Raw genomic sequence first — 19,773 nt, forward strand, 5'->3', positions numbered from 1 at the left:
CAAGTGTCCTCATTATGCAGGTATTTATTATCCAATTCTCTACCATTTTGAGCTGCAAACATTGTCAGAATTTGGATTTCCCATTGTAGGTCAGTGGTTAATGAATCCAACTAGGAACCACGAGGTTGTGAGCCCAATTGTTGGCCTCGCTCAGTGGGTTGAGGATCCAGCGTTGTTGTGAGCTGTGGTGTAGGTTGCAGATGAGGCTTGGATCTCGTGTTGCTGTGGCTCTGGTGTAGGCCGGCGGCTACAGCTCTGATTAGACCCCTAGCCTGGGAACCTCCGCATGCCCTGGGTTCGGCCCTAGAAAAGACAAAAAGACAAAACAAAACAAAACAAAACATTGTTGGAACTTGAAAAAGTCACTCAAGATCAATCAAGTATAAAATTCTTCTTCTTCTTTTTTTTTTTCATCTTTTTGCCTTTTTTCTTGGGCCACTCCCACAGCATATGGAGGTTCCCAGGCTAGGGGGTCTAATCAGAGCTGTAGCCGCCAGCCTACACCAGGGCCACAGCAACGCAGGATCCGAGCCGCATCTGCGACCTACACCACAGCTCACAGCAACTCGGGATCCTTAACCCATTGAGCAAGGCCAGGGTTCGAACCTGGAACCTCATGGTTCCTAGTCTGATTCGCTAACCACTGAGCCACAATGGGAACTCCTATTCTTCTTTCAGATAAGACTGCCTTCTTAAAAAATTGCTTTATCCTTTACTATCTCAAAATATTTCTTAGTCAATCTCTCCCTATGTATAAACATCTGAAAATACTACACAAATATAAAACATACCAACTGAAAATTAGTATTGCAAGGAGTTCCCTGATGACCTAGCAGTTAAGGACCTGGCATTGTCACTGCTGTGGCAAGGATCACTGCTATGGCACGGGTTCAATGCCTGGCCTGGGAACTTCTGCATGCCATGGGCATGGCCAAAAAAAAAAAAAAAAAAAAAAAAAAATTGGTATTGCAAGTCCTATAAAAACTTGAGGATCTTATGGAGTTGCTGAAATGATATTGAAGACTGCATGATTCTCATACAAAGGCACTGTCAAATGAATATCTAGCAGCAATAGAGAGATACACAATTGGAAAAAAGAAAAATCAGCAAAAGTAGCTAAAAGAATAGTTGTGCCAAAAAAGAATGACCTGAATATCTTAGGGCTAATAACCACAGCAGTAGTTTGCAAAAATTATATGCTTTATAATTTGCTAAAAATGACAAGACATAATCTTTATTTTTTTTTTAAAGAAAATCAATCCTATTCTAAATGCTGAAATTTCTAGAGATAGTGTGCATGTATATGCACAACGATACAGGTGATTCTACAAAGTTGGTGTCGTTCACTAACTCTCATAACATAGGCATGATGAAAGCTTCATCACATAAAAGTATTTACCTTTACTGGAGTTCCCTTTGTGGATCAGTGGGTTACGAACCCGACTAGTATCCATGAAGATATGGATTCGATCCTTGGCATTGTTCAGTGTGTTAAGGATCTTGTGTTGCTGTGAGTTGTGGTGTAGGTCACAGACGTGGCCTGGATCTTACATTGCTGTGGCTGTGGCCAGCAGCTGCAGCTCCAATTCGACCCCTAGCCTGGGAACTTCCACATGCCGTGGGTGTGGCCCTAAAAAGCAAAAAAAAAAAAAAAAAAAAAAAAAGTATTTACCTTTACTGCATAATAATGGACTCCATAAGTTGGTAGAGCTTCTACTACTTTCATATACCTATGGAAAATGAGTAAATGTTACAACCTCTTATTAATTTAATTAGAGGGTTCTATTGGGAAAAGAGATCTAAAGAAACACAATTTGTATCTACTTTCCTCATTACAACCATGTCTTTGACTGAAGTGGAAATTGAATAAACCACTCTAGGGAGTAATATATTATACCTTATCCAAATGTTAGGAGGTTGCTAACAAAAATTCAATTTCAGAAAGCTACAGGAAATGTTATTTTCTGTATATTAAAATTTCTATGGCTTAGAAACATACTGTACTGCACCATAAACCCAAATTGCAAGTATTTTTCAAACTAGCAGCTAATGATGCAAGCAAGGAGAATCAAATTTTGGGTCACGCTTATAATAAGTAAAAAATAAAGCTATTTCATATATTGATTATGGTAAACTTTTAGAAATTCACACAACTATAAGTCAAACCTCTTAGAAACATATGCATTAAAAGGTTGAATTTTACTATAGATAAACCTGAGTTTTAAAAATAAGCACCTCCCCCCAAAATTAAAGTGTTGATGCTACTTCTTGTTTTTAATTCAACAAGTATTTATTGTATACGTAAAAAAAAAAAAACCCTTTTATTTATTTATTTATTTACTTATTTTCTTTTTAGGGCTACACCTGTAGCATATGGTAGTTCCCAGGCTAGGGATCGAACTGGAGCTACAGTAGCTACTGGAGCTACACCACAGCCACAGCAACTAGAGATTCGAGCTGCATTTGTGACCCACACCACAGCTCAGGGCAATGCCAGATCCTTAACCTACCCAGCAAGGGCAGGGATTGAACCCACATATTCATGGATATTAGTTGGGCTTGTTACCCCTGAGCCACAACGGGAACTCCTATTGTATACTTTTAAGACTTTTTTTTTCTGGCTGCACCCATGGCATGTGGAATTTCCCAGGCCAGGGATCGAATCTGTCCACAGCAGTGATCTGAGCCGCTGCAGTGACAATATCAGGTCCTTAACTGCAGGCCACCAAAGAATGACAAAACTAAATTGTGTTAAGATTTCCTCTCTGCTCACAAAAAATTGAGGTTCTTGTATGCTATGAGCGGACTCCATAATAACACTTCAAAGGACAATTGCTCTGGACTTTGTAATCAATAATTTGATAATTTTTTAAAGTAAAAGGTCTACATGTTAAGTGAATATAAAGAGTTAGGTAAACGTGCCAAGGTCAGGAAGCAGTTACTCTGCACAACCAGGATTCTCATAAAGCAAGTTGGCTCTGGCTCTACAGCCCAGAGCCTCAACTGTTGAATTAGTATCTTATTTGGAACCACAACGACAACAATCAAAAGTAAGAGGATGCTGCATTTAAGCAAGGATGCTTCATAATATGCTTATTAACCTAACTTAAAATCCTTCAGGGAAGCTGTTATTTTTCCCTACCCTTTTGTTTCCCCCAGTTCAGAAAACAGGCACAAATAAAGGATTAAACTTCAGTACTGCCAACTTCTGATTTCTGCCTTGACAATCACAGAAAGTGCGAGATGATAAAGAGGAGATTAGTGCAAGGGGAGAGATGTGGGGGGAATCTATACAGTGACAGGTGAATAGTGATCGCCAAGTTCTTATTTCACTTTTTTTTTTTGTCTTTTGTCCTTTTAGGGCTGCACCACACATATGGAGGTTCCCAGGCTGAGGGTTTAATTGGAGCTGTTATTTCACTTCTCAGATGCTCTAAGCAATATTCAGCAGAATTTTGTTTTTTTTTTTAAACTCCTATGGCCATAAAAGTTATTCTACAATTACGATGGCAATAACACTCCAATTGTTTTTATAATTTAAAAATTATAAAGTTATAAATTTGGTTTTTATCATTTAAAAACTTCATTGTAGCTTGTGAATTGTTCTTAAAAGGATGGTAACTCTAGAATTCTAAAATGCAGAAATATTGGAGTTCCCATCGTGGGTCAGTGGTTAATGAATCCGACTAGGAACCATGAGGTTGCGGGTTCGATCCCTGCCCTTGCTCAGTGGGTTAAGGATCCGGCGTTGCCATGAGCTGTGGTGTAGGTCGCAGACGCGGCTCGGATCCTGCGTTGCTGTGGCTCTGGTGTAGGCTGATGGCTACAGCTCCAATTCGACCCCTAGCCTGGGAACCTCCATATGCCGAGGGAGTGGCCCAAGAAATGGCTAAAAATAAATAAATAAATAAATAAATAAATAAATAAATAAAATGCAGAAAATGTCATTATGGCCTGTAGTTGGTAGTACAAAGAAACAGATTGTTCACTGCAGTCCCCACCATTCCCTATTGACCTACACTCAGTCTATATTTCTCATTTTTCTTACCTGCCTGAATTGGTGACACCAATGTATGGAATGACCCAAGGCATTTTATAATTCATGGTAAGATACTCCTAACCAGGTGAGGGCTTTATGCACACAAACTATACAACAGAAATCATCTCAGATGACTTCTTCAAAGAGAAGACATTACATCTATATTTAAGAAAAAAAGATACTTACTGAACCACTGCTTGACCGCGAGTCAGACCTTTGATTTTCAAATAATGTTCAATCACCCTGTCTTCACTGTAAAATAAGGAAATAAAAAGTATAGCAATGCATGACTACATGAGGAACAGATAATGTCAACATTCTCAGGAGGCTACTTGAAAAACTTGAGAAAGATGGTCTAGACCAACTTGTTTGGGAGATGGAAGCTGGCTGACTTTTGTTTTTGTAGGACATGGATTCCTGAACCTCAGACAACTGACTACTCATCTTGATTTTATATAATTTTATTTATTTATTTATTTATTTATTTATTTATCCTTTTAGGGCCTCACCCACGGCATACGGAGGTTTCCAGGCTAGGGGTCCAATCAGAGCTGCAGCCACCAGCCTACACCATAGCCACAGCAACGCAGGTTCCAAGCTGCATCTGTGACCTATACCACAGCTCATGGCAATGCTGGATGCGTAATCCACTGATTGAGGCCAGGGATTGAACCTCCATCCTCTTGGATGCTAGTAAGGTTCGTTAACCCCTGAGCCATGATGGGAACTCTGATTTTATATAATTTTATATAATATGTAAATCTTAAAATGTAAGTTCCTAGAAAAGGAAAGATATTATCAATTCATCAAATGAGAAACTAATATTCTTTCCCATCACTGAATGGAATATAATAAATACAAAATAAATTTTTAAAATGCAAGTTAGAGGGTCTTTCTGGGGAAAGTAAAAAGGTTTTTAGAGAGAATAGCAAGTGTTAGGTATTACAGACATTTTCCTTAAATTGTTCAGAAAGATCTAGAAAGAATTCAAACCGTTTCTGAATGTATGTTCAATGTAAAATACTCTGCTGTCACTACTTGTGGACACACTACTTTGGAGAAAACCCTTCATTACTGTCTTAGGATAAAACTATTTGACTAGAAAGGAGAGAAATAGGCTGAAGTCTGGTCACCTCTAACATCATTCAGGTATTTACCCTTCTTCTTTTTTTTTTTTTTTTTTTTTTTTTTTTGGTCTTTTTGCCTTTTCTAGGGCTGCTCCCACAGCACATGGAGGTTCCCAGGCTAGGGGTCCAATCGGAGCTGCAGCCGCCAGCCTATGCTGGAGCCACAGCAACTCGGGATCTGAGCCGGGTCTGCAACCTACACCACAGCTCACAGCAACGCCAGATCCTCAATCCGCTGAGCAAGGCCAGGGATCAAACCCGCAACCTCATGGTTCCCAGTCGGATCTGTTAACCACTGAGCTATGACGGGAACTCCTACCCTCCTTTCATACTGGTAGCTTGTCAGTCATATCTCAAGTTTAACTGAGAAGAATAAATATTTTTATCTCTATCTAACCAATAATCAATAGTAATTGGCCTTTGCTTTCTATCCTTAAGAAACTATCACTTAACAATGATTCATTTAGAAGGTTCCAGACTCAGGATGCAACAAAGTCTCAGTACTCACTCACTCTGTTTATTTGGGAAATCTTCCAATGTTCAAAGTAAAGCTATTCATGTTGAATATTTATTTTGTAACCAGGTTTTTATTGGAAAGGAAAACCGTCTTCAGGATTCACAGCCTTAAACCGAGGAAAATAGATTTAAAATGTATTTAAAGAATGTAAGTAATTCAAGGGGAAAAACGTACTTTCCTAAAAAAAACACTGCCATGGGACAAGGGTACTACGGATTCATTAAAATACAGACAAGTAAAACAACTCAAAATATACAATAATTTCAGGCTGTGGTAGACACCTCTGAGCATTTAGGTTGTTTCTGTTTGTTAGAAACGCCTCTGTCCAAGGAAACTCATATTTTATATGCTTTGCTCCCTACTAGATTAAGGCTGCATTACACAGTGACTGCACATACACTGAGCCTGATTCACATAAAAGCACACTCTACAAACTTTTCTTGCACTTGAATGAGAAGGCACATGACCATTCTTCACAAATGATTATAGTCTTGGGACGATAATCTGCAGAGAGCTTTGTCACAACCATGAAATTGAATTATCAAGGTTTTTTATGACTAGTCTGACATACATGTTGGGCAATCTGATATTTTTATTCACTTATATACAGGAACACTCAGTTCCCGTAGAGGCTATGGTAATGGGGTCACTGGCCTTCTTAGCCTGGCTTACCAGTAGGCAAGGGATGGGTGCTCCTGCAGGGTTTTGGTTGGAAAGGCGGGTAGTGTCTTCAAATCTTTCCTGGCATTTTCATCACTAAAAAGAAACATAAGACAGTCGCTGTTACCTAAAAGATTACTCAAGCTGGTCACTAGATGAAATCTGGAAAGTAACAACAGCACTTAGGGCTGTCAAATGTCACTGTCAACAAAATGCCATGAACTTTAACTAAAGACAGCCCCCCAAACAACCAAGTTATCCGATGAGATTTTTAAAGTTTTTAAAAAGACCAAAAAATGAAATAAAATAATACTAAATTGCCATAACCCCATTTTCCTTAAACTCAGGCTGTTTTCATTGCCTATTTCCTATTTGTATCTATTTTACTACATAATTATACTACACATTAATTACTAGAATCGTGCACATTTCATATTCTTTTTTTTTGGTCTTTTTAGGGCTGCACCCATGGCATATGGAAGTTCCCTGGTTAGGGGTTGAATTTGAGCTGGAGCTGTCAGCCTATGCCACAGCCACAGCAATGCCAGATCCAAGCTGTGTCTGACCTACACCACAGCTCACGGCAATGCCAAATCCTTAACCTACTGAGCAAGATCAGGGATAGAACCTATGTCCTCATGGATACTAGTGAGCCACAATGGGAGCTCCCTCATATTCTATTTTTACATAGCATTATTCAAATTTCATTATACACTTTTTCCATGCTCCTACAGCACTCTCATAATTATCTTTAGTGGCTACATAATATTCACTATGTTGGAAGAGTGGTTATCTTAAAACCATTTGCATAGTATCATCAATTTTTTTTTTTTTTTTTTTGGTCTTTTGTCCTTTTAGGGCCACACCAGCAGCATATGGAGGTTCCCAGGCTAGGGGTCTAATTGGAGCTGTAGCCACCGGCCTACGCCAGAGCCACAGCAAAGCCACATCTGAGCCTCATCTGCGACCTATACCACAGCTCACGGCAATGCTGGATCCTTAACCCACTGAGTGAGGCCAGGGATGGAACCCGCAACCTCATGGTTCCTAGTCGGATTCGTTTCCACTGCGCCATGCCAGGAACTCCACACCAATTTTTTTTATAATAGACATCAATGCAATAAAAAGGCTTATGTCAACCCTTCTATTACATGTCTATTATTTCCTTACCACTCTGAAATAAAATGGATTAAGGTGGCCGTCTGTGGAAAACACTTGGATGAAAGATGACTTGAGAATGCATTTCTAATGAAACCCAAAGTATCAACTCAATTTGTAATGAGTGAATTAAAATGTACCACATGAAATGTCAGCTAAATATGTCATACACTTAAACTTCTATACTATTCTAAATCAACTATACCTCAATTAGAAACAATAATAAAATGAAAACAAAACAAAACAAAGGCAAAATTCTGGTTGTCAAAATAGGAGGGTGTGATTTTTAAGGAACTTTACAGGAGGGAGAACAGGTAATATGACCCAGGCATATTTGGTCCTGTACTACAGGAGAGAAAACACTCTCTAATGGCCCAAGTATCTAAGGAGGCGGTCTCTGAGTAAACAGACACGACTTTCTAGGGTCTGTTAGAACCTAGGATAAGTGCATTAAAGAGCTACTCAAAATCCTCATCACACAGGTGTTCCGTACAGAGCACACTGATACCTCTTTTCTACTTTCTCTCCACTTCTTTGTGTCTTTGCCATTAGCTACTCCTTGTTGAGGTCACCAAGACCAGGCACTAAGAAATGAACTTACAGGGCATTATTTCCCTCATATAAGTCCCATCACAACACTTACTATGAGTTGGTACTATAATTACCCAGCCTACTTTACAGATAAGAGTGTGAGGTTTAGAGAGGCTGAGTCCCTTGCTCAGTGTCTCATAGCTACTATGTGGAGGAGCTGGAAGGCTTTGATGGCTAAGCCCATAACCACTGAATTTTTTTTTTTTTCTTTTTGCTTTTTAGGGTTGCACCCACAGCATATGGAGGTTCCCAGACTAGGGGTCCAATTGGAGCTGTAGCTGCCAGCCTAAGCCACAGCCACAGCAATGCCAGATCTGAGCGGCACTTCGACCTACACCACAGCTCACGGCAATGCTGGATCCTTAACCCACTGAGTGAGGTCAGGGATGGAACCCAGTCCTCATAGATGCTAGTCAGGTTCGTTAACCACTGAGCCACGACGGGAACTCCTCCACTGCATTTTATTACCTGATTCCCCTACAGGCTCCCAGAGCAGTGTCCTAGAGAACCAGCAAGAACATTCTCATCTCTGGCAAAGCAGAGCTTCCCTTCATGCTCACCCCTACTTATAAATATAAACTGATTACTTCCAAAATCCATCACTTAAGCATTTTTACATTAGTTTCCCAAGAGTGTGTCCCAGTGTGAATCATGACATTGAAAGAGATGAAGCTCCAACTGTAGGGCCAAACAGTGAACTCAAGGTCAATCTCCTCCCAGAGTTCATTCAGTCCTTTTAGAGAAAATGTTATAGGTCAAACTGTGGAACCAAGCATGGCCTGCAGACAGGTTTTGTTTGGCCCACTTTGTACTGCACTGGGTTAGAGATTGTTCTCTCCTGTCACCCGATTAGGTTGGGTGTAAGTGGTTCTCTGTCAAAGTCTGCAGGACATTTATTATTATTTAAAATACTGGTTCATGATTAACCTTTGGTAATTTATTGTTTTATTTAGTCACCATTTCTAGATATATAAGGTCTTCTACCTGGGGTAGGTTGTAAATGTGCATAGTGAAAATTACTTTTGAGAAATTTTTCTTTTTAGGGCTGAACCTGTGGCATATGAAAGTTCCTGGTCTAGGGGTAGAATTGGAGCTGCATTTGCAGGCCTACACCATAGCCAGGGCAATACCGGATCCAAGTCGCATCTGTGACCTGTGTCGCAGCTTGTGGCAATGCCAGATCCTTAACCCAATGACCAAGACCAGGGATTGAACTCATATCCTCATAGTCACTATGTTGGATTCTTAACCTGCTAAGCCATAAAGGGAACTCCTAGAATGTTTATTTTCTGGTTCTACAGCCAAATTTCCCAATGAGGCCACCCAACAAGCAAGTGAATCCACTGAGCAAACTGTCCATAAACTCACTGTCTTTCAGTAAGAACAGATAGAACTGAGGGTCACCTAGCTTGGAGACACTATGATTTGCACCTGTCAATGCTACATTTCAAAACCAGCCTTGTGGCCCTACCAAAAGCGAAAGATCCGGCTTTACAAATTACTCCAGGAAGTGAAAAGTCACTTGGCTCCTGTTCTTACATAAAGACAAATCCCTCTATTCATTTGAAATTTGAGCAGTATGGCTCAGCCACATTGACAATCTTGGGAAACTGGTTTGGACTTCCTGAACCAAAATATGCCACAATCCAATTTAATCATAGTAAAGGTCATCTGTCAACTCCTAGTAATGATATTTATTTTTCTTTGTAATTTCTTTCATGCTCTGTACTTCAAATCCCATTTCCTTCTCAAAGAAGTTGGCTTATGAGGTTTTTTTATGAAAGGCAAATACATGTATACATTCTAAATTGACAGACTAAAGGTAACACTTTTTGTTATTAATTACCACCACCAACCACATGTGTGTTGTTAACTCCTGGGTCCATGTAAACTGTATCCTATGTTCTAAGAACTTGGCCTTGCATTCACTTATTTCTTTGGATTATAGTTAATTTTGTGGCAATAAGACCTCACTAAAGTAGAAGAGTAGAAGCTGCTATTTACCACACACTCAGTTATTCATTTAGCACATATGTATTAGGTATGTACTGAATGCCTAGCATGTAGAAACATGTGTCATATGATGACGCTGTTCTTAACTTATGCAAATGCACTCAGCCAAAGAAGAGAGTGGGGGAGGAATAATAGAGAAATTTTAACCACTGTTCTATTCAACAAGCTCATGGTTGAGAATGTGAAATAGGAGGCTAGAAGTTGCTCTCCTTTAAGATGATTTTCTTTTGTATTGAGTTCCTGTCGTGGCTCAGTGGTTAACGAACCTGACTAGAAACCATGAGGTTGTGGGTTTAATCCCCGGCCTTGTTCAGTGGCTCAAATCCTATGTTGCTGTGCCTGTGGTGTAGGCTGGCAGCTACAGCTCTGATTTGACTCCTAGCCTGGGAACCAACATATGCCGTGGGTGTGTCCCCCTCCAAAAAAAGATGATTTTATTTTTTATTAATTTTTAAATTTTTTTGGCCACATCATGGCATATTGAGCTCCCCAGCCAGGGATTAGATCCATGGCCAAGAACTAAGCCACAGCTGCAGCAATGTCAGATCCTTAACCCAATGTGCCAAGCTGAAGATCGAACAGAATCCCCAGCACTCTCAAGATGCTGCCAATCCTGTTGTGCCACAGCGGGGGCTCCCCTTTAAGACAATTTGAGTTCCTATGTTCTTAAAGCACCAGCATTTCAATATACTGAGATTGTCCTAGTATTTAAGCATTTAAAACAGGTTTGCTAAATGCAAGCAACATATATTTAGTGCCTAAATAAAGAAAAAGCTATGTGTTTCAACCGGAGAAATATCCTACCTGTGGTGGATTTGCCTTTTGTCTTAGACATGTCACCTTCCCAAGGAGTTTTCAAAAGTTATTTTAACTATGTGCAATTAGAACCTACCCCAGTTCAAAGACATTATATATCTGGAAATGGTGATTGAATAAATCAATAAATTATCAAAGGTTAATCATGAGGCAGTAACCTAAGTAACAATAAATATTCATTCACTTAAGACTTTTTTGGGGGTACTAATCAAATCTCTGGGAAGCAATTAAAATGTGCATTAATAAGCAAGTGGCATAGGGATCATTTTAATGAGAGTTTAGATTAAGAGTGACATACTTAAGAAAGTGGAACACAAAGGATTTGGGGGGGTGAAACTATTCTGAATAGTACTGTTATGATGTATGTACAACATCACGCATTTGTAAAAAGCTGCAGAACCAGCACAACAGAGTGAACCATAATCTATGAACTTTTAATAAAAATGTATCAATATTGATTCACCACTTGTAACAAACGTACCACACTAATGCAAGATATTACTGACAGGAAAAACTGTGGGGGAAGGGGGAAAGGAGAGAAGAAATATGAGAATTCTCCTTACTTTCTGTAGCTTCTGGCCTACGCCAGAGCCACAGCAACGCAGATCTGAGCCACGTATTCGACCTACACCACAGCTCATGGCAACGCCAGATCCTTAACCCACTGAGTGAGGCCAGGGATCGAACCTGCAACCTCATGGTTCCTAGTCAGATTCGTTAACCACTGAGCCACAACAGGAACTCCAACTGTTCCATTTTCATGTAAACCTAAAACCGCTCTAAAAAATAAAGTCTAGGAGAGTTCTCTTGTGGCACAGCTGGTTAAGGATCTGACATGTCATGCAGCGGCCCAGGCTGCTGCTGTGGCACAGGTTCGATCCCTGGCCTGGGAACTTCTATGTGCCATGGGTATGGCCAAAAATATAATAAAGTCTATCAATATTTTTAAAAGATAAAAAATAAATAAATATTTAGACAGTGGCTCTTAACCAAAGCAATTTTACCTGGCAGGGGACATTTAGCAATGTCTTAAGACATTTCTGACAGTTACAATCAGTAAAGGTATTGTCACTGGCATCTATGAGCAGAGGCCGGGATGCTTCTATACATCCTGCAATACACAGGACAGACCTCCAGCAACAAAGAATCATCCTGTCCCAAATGTTAACAGTGTTGAAGTTGAGGAACCCTAATTTGGATTATTATAAAAACCCCTGATAACTCAACCCTAAAACTTCTAATTCTGTCCTTGAGACTTAAAGAACTTTTCTCGTGTGTCCCTCTTAGATGGTTAAGTATTAGATTATAAATCTTACATGCAAGTTTCTAACAGGAGCCAAGAGAGGCATTAGAAAACCAACTGTTGGAGTTCCTGGTACAGCGGAAACAAATCTGACTAGTAGCCATGAGGATGCAGGTTTGATCCCCGGTCTTGCTCAGTGGGTTAAGGATCTGGCATTGCCATGAGCTGTGGTGTAGGTCGCAGACGCAGCTTGGATCCTGCATTACTGTGGCTGTGGTGTAGGCCAGCAGCTATAGCTGGAACGCCCAGCCTGGGAACTTCCACATGCTACGAGTGTGGCCCTAAAAAGCAAAGGAAAAAAAAAAAAAAAAGAACTAAGGGATCTGAGAAAGGTAAGTCAAACTCAGCAGTAGACATAGGGACACAAAAGGGATGGTGGGGGGCAGGGGTGAAGAAGAGAAGAGAACACTGTCCACTTGAAGCATTACTTAGAGATTTGACTGTGTGAGACACAGATCCATGGTTTAGTGAATTTCTCTTGACAATAAAAGTCAGGGCTGGAACAGCATGAAGCTTACTGCTTTGCCACTTCTGGGGTGTTACTATCCTTCATGTGGGCCAAGACAGCCCACCGCCATGTCCACAATTCAGCCATTAGGCAGCGGGAAAAGAATAAAGGAAGACATACCCACTCCTTTAGGGGCAGAATCTGAAAGCTGCCCACTTCCCCTGAACCCACTGGCCATAATAATAATAATAATCACCATCATCATCATCATCATCCCTCTTGAATGCCAGGGACACTGGGATAGGCAGTCTTTATTTTGGGCAGCTAGACAATCATTCTACTAAATATGGAGGAAAGGGAGATGGATATTGAGGAAACAATCAGACACCACTGCTGATGGGGAACCACCACTCCTATCAAGGTAATTCCTACCACATAGGAATGTGGATCTGCTATTGCATTTTTTTTTTTCAAAAATAAGGCAAAAATCCCAGAGTTTTAGGCAGAATATCTGAATTTTAAATTTTAAAATATTGCTTCCACACACACACACACACACACACACACACACACACACACAGGAAAAAAAAAAAAAAGCCAAAAAAAAAAAAAAAAGGTAAAGCATTGTACAGGCCATATTTGTGACACAAACTATTGTAAAGAATGTATAGGGAAGACCTTCTCAGTTCCCAACTTGATTTCTAGTTTCTGGTAATTTATTTACAGTGCCAACTGTCAGTAGGGCATGGATAAATGAGACACATAAGTAATTTTGACAAATGTAGAATCTGGACCATCTCAAAAGATTACATTCTCAGGAAAAAAACAAAGCCTTATTTCTTTGTGTCAGAAGGGTTCCTATTATTCCTCCACATCTGTTCATTGTGCTATTGCCAAACATCCTTTCCTGTGAACACACAATGTCACTTTCTGTAAGAACCTATTTAATACAGGAAACTTCTAACAAGCCACCATCAATAAGGAGATTATTGAGCTGGAGACCTGGCTAGGACACTGAAAAGGACCAGGAAGATACAGAGATGGCTGAGAGAGATGGCTTGGCAGCAAGGTGGGTTAAATCTTCTAACAAGCAGTACATGAAAGTAGAAACCCAAATGGCCAAGAGGCAGAAGCAAGTGCTCAGTTTTATAAGTACTCAGGGAAATGCAAATGAAACCTTTCATGAATCACCACTTCACCCTAGACTGTTCAAACTCTGACAACACCTAGTTTATATGAAGATGTAGTGTGACAGGAACTCCAATCCATTGCCAATGGGAATGTCAATGGTATGATCATTTAGGGAATTTACATACCTAGGTATGACTCTAGTGAAATGTACACAAAAGAATAAGGTAATAGCAGCATTGTTCACAGTAAGACAAATAAAGAAAACAACCCAAATATCCCATAACAGTAAAAATGATAAAAGTAGGGTTCCCATTGCAGCTCAGTGGGTTAAGAACCCAATATACTGTCTGAGGATGTGAGTTTGATCCCTGGCCTCACTCAGTGGGTTAAGGACCTGGTGTTGCCATGAGCTGCAACATAGGATGCAGCTCAGACCAGGCGTTGTTGTAGCTGTGGTGTAGGCTGGCAGCTGCAGCTCTGATCTGACCCCTAGCCTAGAAACTTCCATATGTCACAGGCTCGGCTGTAAAAAGACAAAAAACAAAACAAAACAAAAAACAAACATAAACGTAGATTGTATTCATACAATGGAGTAACGTACAGCAAAGAAAATGTAGTCTAGCTTCACATAACATGATGAAATTCACAAATATGAGGCAAAGAAGCAAAACCCAAAATAACATACACATCACAATGCTGGGTATATAAAGTTCTGAAATAAGCAAAATGAAACTACAGAGAATCATATATAGGTGATACAGTATAAAGCAAAACAAGACACCATGTTTCAAAGAGTCACAGTATCTCCGGGGAAAGAGAATGTTTTAGTGGGGGAGGGTGCACAATGCTGGATTCTTAACCCACTGAGTGAGCCCTGGGATCAAACTCATATCCTCATGGATACTAGTCGGGTTCTTAACCCACTGAGCTACAACAGGACTCCCCTTCCTACAGAGTTGATGCATTCTTCTGGGTGACTGATATAAAGCACATTAAAAACAAAATCAAATATGATTAGTGGGTGATGGAGGGGGTTGGAGAGCAAGCCCATTGTTGTTTAGAGGGAAAGCGTTAGAAACACTGGCGCATTATTCTAAAGTTAATCCCAATCATTTTCAGAGTTTAGAACCAAGCAGGATTTCACGTTTGAGTGGACTGATAGTAGCTGAGTGCTTATTTGTTCACCCTCTGAAGAACCCTGGCTGGGGAATTTGCCTGGGAGCCCAGGCCACGTGGGTCCACTGAACTGGCAGGGCAGCCAGGTCTGGCTTGAGCACAGAAGGCCCCTCCCAGGGCTGACAGGCAGGGGGAGGCTTGGTTTGTATGAATGAGGACTGACCTCAGAACACTGGGGGCGGGGCCCCTAAGCAACTGGGAGGAGAGCAAGCCTGGATGGAGATGTCTCTGCCTTTCCCCAGCAGTAAAGGCACTTACCCCGTCTGGCTGTTCTTGACCCTAATGCAGTGAAAGTGTTATTTTAAAGATGCACTTGACCAGAACTGCCAAGGGCTGCTTTCTCCAGGTCAAAGCCAGAGACGTTGCGAATAAATCTACAAGACTTGCTACTTCTCAGTAACAAACCAGAAATGGCTATTCCTCCTTTTAGCAGGAATTCCAATGTCACAATGAAGACCACTGTGTTTTATCTGATTACCAAGGCCGAATCCCTCCTTGAGGTACTGCAGGTTCCTATGCCGACAGCGTTCTAGAAGGAAGCGGCCCCATGATCCACCATTTAGCCTCAGCAGCTCTTTTCCCCACGAGATGATTCCTTTTGGCGTTTCAAGCCCCCTTTCATAGGCTCTTGTTTTTCTTTACTGACCTCAAAAGCCCTGGAGGAATGTGCCAACCTCGCTCATTTTGGAGACAGCCACATGGCTGGCAAAAGTGAGGCTACCCTTTGTGTGTCCTGAAGCACGTGTGTGGAAACAGCCACCCCCAGCAGATGTGTGCACCTGTTTGTGTCTAATTGGGAACTTGCCCACAGTGACAATCAGCCACCTGCTTTTCTGGGGCGGGAGGGCAAGGGAGTATGGGTCATTAGCAAGCCCTGGTATTAGCACTTTCTTGAGCAAAGGAATAACTGAGTTCCCTCAAAGATGTTAGCTGTCAATGCTTGGGGTGGAAGCATCCCAAAGTTTCTAGGATGGTTTTTAAAAGGAAAAAAAAAAAAAAAAGCCCAAGCCTAAACTTCTCTTTTCTTTTTGATTCGAAAGCCCTTCCTGACCTGAAACTCAAAGCAAAGGTGCCTAGGAGTTCCCTGATAGCCTAGTGGTTAAGATTCTGGCATTGTCACTGCTGTGGCTTTTGGGCCACTGCTGTGGTGTGGGTGTGATCCCTGGCCCAGGAGCTTTTGTGTGCTGTGGGTGTGGCCAAAAAAAAAAAAAAAAAAAAAGCAAAGGTGCTTAAAAGCCTATGTTAAATATAATGACCCAATGGAAATGTCTGCAGAAACTTTATACAGAAAGAAACTAAGCTCTTTAAAAGTAACTTGGTACTAGAGTAGTTTTTTATCTACACATAAGCATAACTTAGAATATATGTTTCATAAAAATGCATACGCAAATTATAAAAAAGCTATAGTGAATGCCTATTTGAACAATCAAGATAAAGTCTATAATGTAGCTGAAGTATTATCAGAAATTAAATAGAGGAATGTGAAAAGATGCCTCCAAGAAAGCTGTCACAGCTGGGAGCTCTAGTTAATACTGTGCTATGTGCAAACTAAAGATTTACTGTCATTAGGGACTGCTGTAAATTAGAAACGTTTGCCATTCTTCTGGAGCTGTCTGCACAGAGTCTGGTGATAAGCCACTTTCTTATCTATGCCTGCAAGAGGGCTGTGGTAGCCATCAGTTTTGTATTATACTTAAGGAATGGGACATGGTAAGGATCACAACAGCCAGAAAAAGTGTATTTAATGTCTGTTAAATGGGGTACCAGGTGTCAACTCAACTACTAAAGCATTCGAGCTGGATCCAGTGTTTAAGGATGACAGCTTGCTTAAACAGGGCATTATTAGTAGGATCTTGGTTACAGTGTACAGCACTAATTTCCTCAACCCATCTACCAGTGTTGATCAACACCTCAGTGGTTAACAGTTTAAGCTATGTTATCAGTTTACTTGGAGCATTTTTTCACTGGCCAGATAGCCTTCAAATCATACTTTTTAAATTAAAAAATCATGTTTCTTTTTGGGAACTTGGCCTTCAATGATGAATCTAGTTTATCACCCCCTTGACAATAACTAGTCAGTTTTAACAGTAAATGTTTCTCCAGTAATTCCTAGGTAAAGGGATATTAAAGGTGACAAGCATGAGAAAGACAGTAGTCATTACAGCCCCCTCACCAGCAGCATCAGTATTATCTGAGAACTTGTTAGAAATGCAAATTCCCAGGCCCCACCCCAGACTTACTAGAATCAAAAGGGCTAAAGGTGGGCCCCAGCAATCTGTTTAATAGGTGACTTGAGAAGCAAAGCAACAGAGTAAAAGAATAGATACACCATATAATACAGGAAGATTTTTTAAGAGAGAAATAGCAATCTACAATCTAAAACAGGAAAGAAGGTCAAAGAGGCTGAGAACAGCCCAGGAGGTTAATTTCAGGAGACTCTCAGAGGCTGATCCAGCAGTTACACAGAGTGATCACCTTCATTCAGTTCCTAAAAGGAAACGCTGTGAACAACAGCTCACATTGGGCATTACTAGGTTTCAGAGACTAGGCTAAAACCTCTCTCTACAAGTGTGTTATAATTATTATCACCAGCATCCCCATTACATAGATGTGAAAACTGAGGTTTAAGAGAGATTTTATTTAAATTCACACAGCAAGAAAGTAGCAGATGGGACTCCAAGCCTGTGCTTTAATCGCTCTGCCTAACTCCCCTATGATTCTAGAAAGAAGGGGCAGAAAATGGGGAAAGAGGAGGTGAGGAGGAGAGAGAAGGCTTTCACCAGCTTAATATGAGGCTTCAGAATTTATAATTATGGTGGCCACTCTTCAATTCTACTAAAGTTAGTTTCTTGAGTGAGGATAGGCTGCTTTTTTATTTTAATTTTTTGGCCGCGCCTGTACCAGGCGGAAACTTCCGGGATCAAACCTGCGCCATATCAGCAACACAAGGATAGGCTGCTTTTTGAAACTAAATAATCTGGATTAGCCAAAAACTGGATGAGACCACATAAAGATATGAATACAGATAACAAAACAATGTGTTATCACTAATGTTTCTTAAACCAAAGCAAAACAACTACAGTCTAGTGGTCCCCTAATAGCAAAGATACCATATTTAGTTAAAAAAATTTTTTTAAGAGCTACAATGTCAGACCTCAGTCATTTTCAGCAGAATTTGGCAACTGGGCACCCCAAACCCATCTGAGATGCCTAACACTCAACAAGGGCTCCTTAAATCACACAATGTTCCTGGTGTCCAATTTTTTTAATCCCAACTAAAAAATGCATAGTAAAATCCTTATCCCTGTCGGGTTAGCTCTGTTACAGGTTTGGGAGCCAGAGAAAGTCAGAAACAAGTTATCAATTTCATTCATACTCCATCATGTGCCAAGGCAGAAAGCTAGGGCTCAAATCCACCCAATTCTAAACCCACTGCTGATTACTGCAAACAATCAGTTCAGTAAAACCTTTCACAGATTGAGGTGATTTCATATTAGCTAAAATGAAGTACCCTCCTCACTTTCCACCCCTCCAGACCAAACCCTGCCAGCCAGTCAAGCGAGCTGCACTGGTCTGACCTAACCCTGAGTTCAAAGGTGGGGGAAACAGACATTTCCCAATGCTCAAGACTTACCGAGGGCCCCCAGGTGAAGTGGCCCTAGAGGACCTGTGGCTGGTGGCTGGTTCTCAGGGACTCCAGGTCAAAGCAGAGCAGCAGAAGGGGAGGAGGAGGAAGCAGAGGAGGGAACTGGAAAGCCGGGGTGGAGAGAGAAGGGGGAGGGGCCGGAAAAGCCCGGTGACCAGGGCCAGACCTTGCCCCCTCCCCTCCCAAGTCACAGGGTCTTTCCATTCTTGGAATTTCCTCCCCACCCCATTTAAACATTTCTTGATCACACCTCAAGCCAAATCAGGTGGTAGCCATTTACAAAGTGGAAATTGAGAACGAAAGGATGAAATAAGCTATTCTCCTGGCTTCCCATTGCAGCTACAGATGCCCCTGACTGCTTCTGGGAGAAAGGGGGACATTCCCCTTCATCTTAACCAAATGAGACTCCCTCACTGGGTTACAGATGTAAGCATACCTTTTTAGGCTGCCTCGGGTTTCCAGCTCTCTCAACTTCTCAGCTCCTTTACAGGGAATAAAAAACCCTGGTGACTTTAAAAGAGGCTGTCCTGGGCATGTGGTGTGTGGCAGATAAGAGCTCAGCATTTTACTTACACAAAATATAAAGAAAAGGAACTCACTTCATCCTTATTGTGAACCTAGATGCTATTTCAAACTTACAGAGGAGGAAACTGAGGTTGACAGAGGTCACTTGCTCTCCCACCAGAGCTGGTACATGGGCAACCACAGGCTACTGCAAAGATTTCACATACTTAGCAACAAATCAACAGACCAGCCCACCAACAACTTGCGATGTGCAGTAATAAGGTTAGGACTTAGAAAGGGATTCAGTCCCAGGACACCAGGTTTGTAGGACATTGGTGGTCTTAGGTAAACTAAACTTTGTGAGCCTCTGTTTCCTCAGTATAAAGATAGGGGTAGTGACTTATTTTACAGGGTTCTTGGGAAGATGCTATGAAGGCACCTGCCTACATTCAATAAATATGTTCTTTCCTTTCTGATCAAAGCAAAGGAAACTAAAAATTTGACCACTTTATTCAGACTAGGCTGGGTGTGAATTATTACCACTGCATGGGGTGATAGGTGAGAGTTGCCAGATTAAACATTTAGAACACACTTATACTAAAAAAACTTACTCATGTTTATTTTATTTGCTGGATCTGGCAACC

General features: G+C 40.9%; 1 protein-coding gene across 10 annotated transcripts in view; it reads right to left on the reverse strand.

The window, feature by feature from the left end:
• The window catches only part of FRMD4B (FERM domain containing 4B), a 377,327-nt gene that overhangs the window by 41,661 nt on the left and 315,893 nt on the right, over positions 1-19,773 (reverse strand). For all 10 annotated transcript variants that reach the window (XM_021069209.1, XM_013981881.2, XM_021069205.1 and 7 more), the window contains 3 exons: positions 6,356-6,439; positions 4,226-4,291; positions 1,673-1,730 (listed from right to left, as the gene is read on the reverse strand). In XM_021069209.1, coding sequence (XP_020924868.1) covers positions 1,673-1,730; positions 4,226-4,291; positions 6,356-6,439 — 208 coding nt within the window. The remainder of the gene's footprint in view (positions 1-1,672; positions 1,731-4,225; positions 4,292-6,355; positions 6,440-19,773) is intronic.

The sequence above is a fragment of the Sus scrofa genome, chromosome 13, assembly GCF_000003025.6.
Source record: "Sus scrofa isolate TJ Tabasco breed Duroc chromosome 13, Sscrofa11.1, whole genome shotgun sequence".
Classification (NCBI taxonomy): Eukaryota; Metazoa; Chordata; class Mammalia; order Artiodactyla; family Suidae; genus Sus; species Sus scrofa.